The sequence below is a fragment of the Nerophis ophidion genome, linkage group LG26 (genome assembly GCF_033978795.1).
Source record: "Nerophis ophidion isolate RoL-2023_Sa linkage group LG26, RoL_Noph_v1.0, whole genome shotgun sequence".
NCBI lineage: Eukaryota > Metazoa > Chordata > Actinopteri > Syngnathiformes > Syngnathidae > Nerophis > Nerophis ophidion.
This window is the reverse complement of record NC_084636.1, coordinates 1,033,776-1,043,775: the sequence shown is the minus strand read 5'-3', so window position 1 is coordinate 1,043,775 and position 10,000 is coordinate 1,033,776. Positions and strand designations below refer to the sequence as shown.

At 44.0% G+C, this 10,000-nt stretch overlaps 2 protein-coding genes across 5 annotated transcripts in view; one reads left to right on the top strand and one right to left on the bottom strand.

The window, feature by feature from the left end:
- The window catches only part of LOC133543503 (pre-B-cell leukemia transcription factor 1-like), a 71,081-nt gene extending 63,772 nt beyond the window's left edge, over positions 1-7,309 (bottom strand). For 3 of the 4 annotated variants that reach the window (XM_061888094.1, XM_061888093.1, XM_061888096.1), the window contains exon 1: positions 7,229-7,253. In XM_061888094.1, coding sequence (XP_061744078.1) covers positions 7,229-7,238 — 10 coding nt within the window. In that variant the 5' untranslated portion in view covers positions 7,239-7,253. Of the gene's footprint in view, positions 1-7,228 lie in introns of all 4 variants that reach the window. The other variant, XM_061888095.1, reaches the window with a different exon arrangement.
- A 1,325-nt stretch (positions 7,310-8,634) lies between these two features.
- LOC133543509 (glutamine synthetase-like) overlaps positions 8,635-10,000 on the top strand; it is an 8,842-nt gene continuing 7,476 nt past the window's right edge. The window contains exons 1-4 of the mRNA XM_061888102.1: positions 8,635-8,941; positions 9,004-9,165; positions 9,226-9,372; positions 9,438-9,565. Coding sequence (XP_061744086.1) covers positions 8,776-8,941; positions 9,004-9,165; positions 9,226-9,372; positions 9,438-9,565 — 603 coding nt within the window. The 5' untranslated portion in view covers positions 8,635-8,775. The remainder of the gene's footprint in view (positions 8,942-9,003; positions 9,166-9,225; positions 9,373-9,437; positions 9,566-10,000) is intronic.

Genomic DNA, 10,000 nt, shown 5'->3' with positions numbered 1-10,000 from the left:
CAAAGAGTGGAAGCATGTCAACAACATGTCATCAAAGAGTGGTAGCATGTCAACAACATGTCATCAAAGAGTGGTAGCATGTCAACAACATGTCATCAAAGAGTGGTAGCATGTCAACAACATGTCATCAAAGAGTGGTACCATGTCAACAACATGTCATCAAAGAGTGGTAGCATGTCAACAATATGTCATCAAAGAGTGGTAGCATGTCAACAACATGTCAACAAAGAGTGGTAGCATGTCAACATGTCAACAAAGAGTGGTACCATGTCAACAACATGTCAACAAAGAGTGGTAGCATGTCAACAACACGTCAACAAAGAGTAGTAGCATGTCAACAACATGTCATCAAAGAGTGGTAGCATGTCAACAACATGTCAACAAAGAGTGGTAGCATGTCAACATGTCAACAAAGAGTGGTAGCATGTCAACAACATGTCATCAAAGAGTGGTAGCATGTCAACAACATGTCAACAAAGAGTGGTAGCATGTCAACAACATGTCAACAAAGAGTGGTAGCATGTCAACAAAGAGTGGTAGCATGTCAACAAAGAGTGGTAGCATGTCAACAACATGTCAACAAAGAGTGGTAGCATGTCAACAAAGAGTGGTAGCATGTCAACAACATGTCATCAAAGAGTGGTAGCATGTCAACAAAGAGTGGTAGCATGTCAACAACATGTCAACAAAGAGAGGTAGCATGTCAACAACATGTCAACAAAGAGTGGTAGCATGTCAACATGTCAACAAAGAGAGGTAGCATGTCAACAACATGTCAACAAAGAGAGGTAGCATGTCTTGTCAAAGTTAGCGTAAGGTTCCTGTTGACCTCTGACCTGACAAGCCCGAGCAGGCTTCTGATGAAAGGCGCTCTCAACACTCAGTTCTCAGTTCTCAGCTCTCAACACTCAGTTCTCAGTTCTCAGTTCTCAGCTCTCCGCTGGCCTGCTCCACTTCTGGAAAGTTCTCCCATTAATCTGCTAATTGATGAGCCAGCCTGGTGCTCCACTAATGAGGTCGCCGCAAATGAGCTGCAAATGTTTTGGCGTTGAATGAAACGTGCTGAAAGTCTAATTAGTGCAGAAAGTGAAAGTGAAAGTGAAAGAGGGAGGCTGGGTTAGCTCTGAGGGTCAAAGGGCAACTTGTTGACTTCTTCTCACCATTGCTGAGGTCTGTGACTTCCAGCAAACTTCTGCTAAGTCAGTACACTTTGAGAAGTGCACTTACTTCCTGGGGTGTTAATGAAGTGCTGCTGTCCCAAATCCAGCATTATCTACTTTCTGGACATGAGGTGTGCAGCATTATCTACTTGCTGGACATGAGGTGTGCAGCATTATCTACTTGCTGGACATGAGGTGTGCAGCATTATCTACTTGCTGGACATGAGGTGTGCAGCATTATCTACTTGCTGGACATGAGGTGTACAGCATTATCTACTTTCTGGACATGAGGTGTGCAGCATTATCTACTTGCTGGACATGAGGTGTGCAGCATTATCTACTTGCTGGACATGAGGTGTACAGCATTATCTACTTTCTGGACATGAGGTGTGCAGCATTATCTACTTGCTGGAGATGAGATGTGCAGCATTATCTACTTTCTGGACATGAGGTGTACAGCATTATCTACTTGCTGGACATGAGGTGTGCAGCATTATCTACTTGCTGGACATGAGGTGTGCAGCATTATCTACTTGCTGGAGATGAGGTGTGCAGCATTATCTACTTTCTGGACATGAGGTGTGCAGCATTATCTACTTGCTGGACATGAGGTGTGCAGCATTATCTACTTGCTGGAGATGAGGTGTGCAGCATTATCTACTTTCTGGACATGAGGTGTGCAGCATTATCTACTTGCTGGAGATGAGGTGTGCAGCATTATCTACTTTCTGGACATGAGGTGTGCAGCATTATCTACTTGCTGGACATGAGGTGTACAGCATTATCTACTTGCTGGACATGAGGTGTGCAGCATTATCTACTTGCTGGACATGAGGTGTGCAGCATTATCTACTTGCTGGACATGAGGTGTACAGCATTATCTACTTTCTGGACATGAGGTGTGCAGCATTATCTACTTGCTGGAGATGAGATGTGCAGCATTATCTACTTTCTGGACATGAGGTGTACAGCATTATCTACTTGCTGGACATGAGGTGTGCAGCATTATCTACTTTCTGGACATGAGGTGTGCAGCATTATCTACTTTCTGGACATGAGGTGTGCAGCATTATCTACTTGCTGGACATGAGGTGTGCAGCATTATCTACTTGCTGGAGATGAGGTGTGCAGCATTATCTACTTTCTGGACATGAGGTGTGCAGCATTATCTACTTGCTGGAGATGAGGTGTGCAGCATTATCTACTTTCTGGACATGAGGTGTGCAGCATTATCTACTTGCTGGACATGAGGTGTACAGCATTATCTACTTGCTGGACATGAGGTGTGCAGCATTATCTACTTGCTGGACATGAGGTGTGCAGCATTATCTACTTGCTGGACATGAGGTGTACAGCATTATCTACTTTCTGGACATGAGGTGTGCAGCATTATCTACTTGCTGGAGATGAGATGTGCAGCATTATCTACTTTCTGGACATGAGGTGTACAGCATTATCTACTTGCTGGACATGAGGTGTGCAGCATTATCTACTTTCTGGACATGAGGTGTGCAGCATTATCTACTTTCTGGACATGAGGTGTGCAGCATTATCTACTTGCTGGACATGAGGTGTGCAGCATTATCTACTTGCTGGAGATGAGGTGTGCAGCATTATCTACTTTCTGGACATGAGGTGTGCAGCATTATCTACTTGCTGGAGATGAGGTGTGCAGCATTATCTACTTTCTGGACATGAGGTGTGCAGCATTATCTACTTGCTGGACATGAGGTGTACAGCATTATCTACTTGCTGGACATGAGGTGTGCAGCATTATCTACTTGCTGGACATGAGGTGTGCAGCATTATCTACTTGCTGGACATGAGGTGTACAGCATTATCTACTTTCTGGACATGAGGTGTGCAGCATTATCTACTTGCTGGAGATGAGATGTGCAGCATTATCTACTTTCTGGACATGAGGTGTACAGCATTATCTACTTGCTGGACATGAGGTGTGCAGCATTATCTACTTGTTGGACATGAGGTGTGCAGCATTATCTACTTGCTGGACATGAGGTGTGCAGCATTATCTACTTGCTGGACATGAGGTGTGCAGCATTATCTACTTTCTGGACATGAGGTGTGCAGCATTATCTACTTGCTGGACATGAGGTGTGCAGCATTATCTACTTGCTGGAGATGAGGTGTGCAGCATTATCTACTTTCTGGACATGAGGTGTGCAGCATTATCTACTTGCTGGAGATGAGGTGTGCAGCATTATCTACTTGCTGGACATGAGGTGTGCAGCATTATCTACTTGCTGGAGATGAGGTGTGCAGCATTATCTACTTGCTGGACATGAGGTGTGCAGCATTATCTACTTTCTGGACATGAGGTGTGCAGCATTATCTACAGTACTTAGACTTAGACTTATTTTATATTGTCGTTCAAATTTGAACTTTACAGCACAGATAAGAACGACACTTGGTCACAACATCTCCTGGTAGTACTTTCTACCATCTCCTGGTAGTACTTTCTACCATCTCCTGGTAGTACTTTCTACCATCTCCTGGTAGTACTTTCTACCATCTCCTGGTAGTACTTTCTACCATCTCCTGGTAGTACTTTCTACCATCTCCTGGTAGTACTTTCTACCATCTCCTGGTAGTACTTTCTACCATCTCCTGGTAGTACTTTCTACCATCTCCTGGTAGTACTTTCTACTTCTTCTCTCATCAGCAGTGCAGAAACACGACGAGTAGTCGTAATGGATAAATATGTCTGATAAATAAGCCTGATAAATATGTCTGTTATTTTTTTACCACTTCTCCATTTTATTATCATGAGAAAATATTTTTGTGCTCATGTTTGAATTGTTAAAAGGTTTGGCAAACATTCTCTTACAGCCACAAACATCAAGATGGTAAAGTTTAAATCCTCAAAGTGCTCATTTTCTGATTTTATTTTCATTTTTAAGCATGTTTGAGAGGGATATATATCTACATAGAGAGAGAGAGAGAGAGATTTATATAAACATAGAATATACAATATATACATAAAATTGTGTATACGTGTAGGTGAATGTGTGTGTGTGCATATATATATATGCATATATACATATATACATAAACATATATGCATATATACATATACACATACAGTATATATACATGCATATACATACATATATATATACATACATATGCATACATATACATATAAACATACATATATATATATATATATAAATATATATATATATATATATACATAAGATATATATATATAAATCATAAAGTATATACACACACACACATACATACATACATACATACATATATATATATATATATATATATATATATACATACATACAGTAGTGAGTAGTGAAAAAATACACTCACACAAAGATGTATATAAATGTGTGTGTGTATTTTTTTTCAATACTCAGTTATATTTTACAATTGGCTAAACATATTTTAGTGTTGTTTTTTAAAAATTGCCAAGATAGAGAGCCATTAAGAGACAGTATATTATAATTAAATCATGCACTCAAAATAGATTATATTTTGTAGTTACAGTATCTCTGTCAAAAAAAGTCATACATGGTACTGTAAATACATCTAATATTAAATATCTTTTTAAAACCTTCATTCTGATAGTTAGTCTACAGTGCCACCTTGTGGACGGACGCAGCACCGACGTTAATTGGCCGAGGGAAAAACTACAACTCACCTTAACAGTTTAAAACTACTCCACTTTACAGTTAGTCTAGTTTAAAACTACTCCACTTTAAAGTTAGTCTAGTATAAAACTACTCCACTTTACAGTTAGTCTAGTATAAAATTACTCCACTTTAAAGTTATTCTAATTTAAAGCTAGTCCAGTTTAAAGTTGGTCTAGTACAGGGGTCTCAAACTGACTTGGGGGCCACTGGATGCAGAGTCTGGGTGAGGCTGGGCCGCAAGAAAAGATTTCTTCAAAAAAATGTTGCATCCTCCTCAGCAATGTTGTTTCAAATTGTATTATTTGTGCAGCACAACTTTCTTTGTGCAAATAACACACGTCAGGGTGTCCCTGTGCTCAACAAAGAAATATTGCATCTCCCACTTTTCCTGGAATTGTCTTTGCTCATCACTAACCTTTCTCATCTCTGCAGGCTTTGGAAAGGATGTGTTTGGGGTTGTGGAATATATTTGTATTTAGCCCACGCACGGAGAATAATGTTATTTCCACAATGTGTGTCCTTCTGCTTTCCCTCCCTACAGCAACACGGCGGTCGGTGGATAATAGCCAGGAAGGTACCGGGATAGCGAGCGCAAAAAAGTGAGGGCTCCCAGAGTGTTATCCTGTGTCATATAGAAATATAAGTAGTGTTCATCGTGTGAGGCAGTGCAAATGAAACAATAAAAAAAACTAATTATGGTTTGAATTGGTCCGGGTTATCATGGACTGTTATTGCTGACAGACAGGTGTCACAGTGTGACTGCAGCCAGGCATGTAAGAAAACCCTCATCTCCATGGCAACGTCTCTGTCGCTTTCACTCATTTGCCGCTTTTCCACTAATCAATCAATCAATCAATGTTTACTTATATAGCCCTAAATCACTAGTGTCTCAAAGGGCTGCACAAACCACCACGACATCCTCGGTAGGAAAACTCACACCCAGTGGGACATTGGTGACAATAATGACCCAGTGGGACGTCGGTGACAATGATGACTATGAGAACCTTAGAGAGGAGGAAAGCAATGGATGTCGAGCGGGTCTAACATGATACTGTGAAAGTTCAATCCACAATGGATACAACACAGTCGCGAGAGTCCAGTCCAAAGAGGATCCAAGACACAGCAGCGAGAGTCCCGTTCACAGCGGAGCCAGCAGGAAACCATCCCAAGCGTAGGCGGACCAGCAGCGCAGAGATGTCCCCAGCCGATACACAGGCGAGCAGTACATGGCCACCGGATCGGACCGGACCCCCTCCACACGGGAGAGTGGGACATAGAAGAAAAAGAAAAGAAACGGCAGATCAACTGGTCTAAAAAGGGAGTCTATTTAAAGGCTAGAGTATACAAATGAGTTTTAAGGTGAGACTTAAATGCTTCTACTGAGGTGGCATCGCGAACTGTTACCGGGAGGGCATTCCAGAGTACTGGAGCCCGAACGGAAAATGCTCTATAGCCCGCAGACTTTTTTTGGGCTTTGGGAATCACTAATAAGCCGGAGTCCTTTGAACGCAGATTTCTTGCCGGGACATATGGTACAATACAATCGGCAAGATAAGATGGAGCTAGACCGTGTAGTATTTTATACGTAAGTAGTAAAACCTTAAAGTCACATCTTAAGTGCACAGGAAGCCAGTGCAGGTGAGCCAGTACAGGCGTAATGTGATCAAACTTTCTTGTTCTTGTCAAAAGTCTAGCAGCCGCATTTTGTACCAACTGTAATCTTTTAATGCTAGCAGAGGTAGGCACCCCAGAACAGTGAAAGAGTCATTTTGGAGCCAAATAACACAACGCTGTCAAGCAGGCCAGCCTTACATTAAACTGTCATATAATGGTGGGGGCCGCAAAATAACGTCTCGCAGGCCACGATTGGCCCCTAGGCAGCGTGTCTGAGACCACTGGTCTAGTATAAAGCTACTCCACTTTAAAGTTGCTCTAGTATAAAGCTACTCCACTTTAAAGTTGCTCTAGTATAAAGCTACCACTTTAAAGTTGCTACTCCACTTTAAAGTTGCTCTAGTATAAAGCTACTCCACTTTAAAGTTGCTCTAGTATAAAGCTACTCCACTTTAAAGTTAGTTGAGGACAGGGGTCGGCAGCTCAAAATGTTGAAAGAGCCATATTGGACCAAAAATACAAAAACAATTCTGTCTGGAGCCCCAAAACAAATTTAAAAGCCATATTACATACAGATAGTGTGTCATGAGATATAAATTGAATTATGAGGACTTAAAGGAAACTAAATGAGCTCAAATATAGCTACAAATGAGGCATAATGATGCAATATGTACATACAGCTAGCCTAAATAGCATGTTAGCATCGATTAGCTTGCAGTCATGCAGTGAGCAAATATGTCTGATTAACACTCCACACAAGTCAATAACGTCAACAAAACTCACCTTTGTGCATTCATGCACAACATTAAAAGTTTGGTGGACAAAATGAGACAGAAAAAGAAGTGGCATAAAACATGTCTTAGAAAGTCGGAGAAAGTTGTACATGTAAACAAACTACGGTGAGTTCAAGGACCGCCAAAATTAATAGGACAAAACGGCACTCGCCAAATACTGGAATCAGCATGTTTAATATAAACAGTGTGTTTTACAGCAATTAGGGAGGTTTGTGTCATGTTTGTCCTCCTGCAGAAACTATATTAAAACAAAAATATTTCCCCCTCATCTTTTTCCATTTTTCATACATTTTTGAAAAAGCTCCAGAGAGCCACTAGGGCGGCGCTAAAGAGCCGCAGGTTGCCGACCCCCGGTCTAGTATAAAGTTTAAAGTTGGTCTAGTCTAAAGATACTCCTGTTTAGAGTTAATCTTGTTTAGAGTTAATCGAGTACAAAGTTAGTCCAGTTTAGAGATCGTCCAGTGACGTCAGGGACCGCCAACAAGGTTTTGTCCCCGCAGCAAACGTTCGCACCAAAGTAGGCGGTGACGTCACACCGCCGACCACAGCCTTCGTGTGTGCTTGACGTTCATTGGTCCATAGTTAGCCGTGCGCGTGACGTCACCCTGAACCGCGACAACGCCCACGTTAGCCCTTGCTGCAGCTAAGCTAACCAAGACAAGTAATGATCGATAATCAATGATGATTATCATGGGGCTGAGTAGCTATTGATTTTCTCCTCGTGTCGTGGAAGTTTCCAGGAGCTTGATGGGTGAGATCATTCATTCATTCATTCATTCTGGGCCTACCGAGGATGTCGTAGTGGTTTGTGCAGCCCTTTGAGACACTAGTGATTTAGGGCTATATAAGTAAACATTGATTGATTGATTGATTGATTCTTCTTATTAACTGTCACGTGGCGGACACTATATTAGGTACACTGGCCCTCCTCTCATAGTGTCTGATAAAATAACGAGTTATTACTTTATGTATTTACATGTACTATTGACCATGATTTGTATCGAAATATATTATTTAGAATTATTATTATTATTTATCACGTGAGCGTCTTATGAATGCAAAATGTTTGCTGCTGTGGGCTTTTGTCCGCTAGATGTCGCCATTTAGCTAGGTGTCAGCCTGATGCAAAGCTAAGATGATATTGAAATAAAAAAGGGAATAAAAACGAAGAAAAGTGAAAGTGTTGGCGTGACGTGGCGTGTTGCGTGTACTTTTAGCATTTTAACCACGCTAGGCGGCGCGGTGTTTGTACAAATGTGTACTTTGGACTCTTTTCCCAATCACTTCCCCACGTAAAGACGTGTTTATTTCATTCAAGCCTGGTCCCAGCGTGACGTCACGCGGGGAGGCGCGCATGCAGTCACGCGTGGCCAATCAGGCGCAGCGAGCACGCGCCTCGGCGGTTATAAAACTCGCGTAGGGGGACGATACAGGCCGATTGATACCTGAAGAGTCGCTCTCCCTCTCCCTCGTCCACGCTCGTGCACGTCTCACCTGCGCGCGTGCCTGAGCCCCTCCAGGTCTGGAGTCGTGACCATGTCCACCTCAGCCAGTTCCAAGCTGAACAAGGTCGTCAAGCGCCAGTACTTGGACCTCCCCCAGGGATCCCGGGTCCAGGCCATGTACATCTGGATCGACGGCTCCGGAGAGGGTCTCCGCTGCAAGACCAGAACTCTGGACTCAGAACCCAAAACTGTTCAAGGTAAGACCTGTTGGTTGGAATGATTGTGTTATTCATAAGGAGAAAATCCATTTATGTGGCAGATCTTCCGGAGTGGAACTTTGACGGCTCCAGCACGTACCAGTCGGAGGGCTCCAACAGCGACATGTTCCTGGTCCCGGCCGCCATGTTCAGAGACCCCTTCAGGAAGGACCCCAACAAGCTGGTCCTCTGCGAGGTGCTGAAGTACAACCGCCAGGCCGCAGGTATGTTCCCCAACTATGGTGGTGGTCCGCAGTCCTGTGCAGCTGCTGTGTGCTCCCCAGAGAGCAACCTGCGGGGGAGCTGCAGGCGCGTGATGAGCAGGGTAGCCAGCGAGCAGCCCTGGTTCGGGATGGAGCAGGAGTACACCCTGCTGGGCACGGACGGACACCCCTTCGGATGGCCCAAGAACGGCTTCCCGGGCCCGCAAGGTGAGGCGGAGACGCGGGCGGCGCCGCCGTGTTTGTCTAAACCTGTTGTGGCCCCGCCCCCTCAGGTCCGTACTACTGCGGCGTGGGCGCCGACAAGGCGTACGGGCGCGACATCGTGGAGGCTCACTACCGAGCGTGTCTCTACGCCGAGGTCCAGATCTGCGGCACCAACGCTGAAGTCATGCCCGCCCAGGTAGTGAGCGCCACCTACGGTCTACAACTGTTATCCTTAGAAGTCATGCCCGCCCAGGTAGTGAGCGCCACCTACGGTCTACAACTGTTATCCTTAGAAGTCATGCCTGCCCATGTAGTGAGCGCCACCTAAGGTCTACAACTGTTATCCTTAAAAGTCATGCCCGCCCAGGTAGTGAGCGCCACCTAAGGTCTACAACTGTTATCCTTAGAAGTCATGCCCGCCCAGGTGGTGAGCGCCACCTAAGGTCTACAACTGTTATCCTTAGAAGTCATGCCCGCCCAGGTAGTGAGCGCCACCTACGGTCTACAACTGTTATCCTTAGAAGTCATGCCCGCCCAGGTAGTGAGCGCCACCTAAGGTCTACAACTGTTATCCTTAGTAGTCATGCCCGCCCAGGTAATGAGCGCCACCTACGGTCTACAACTGTTATCC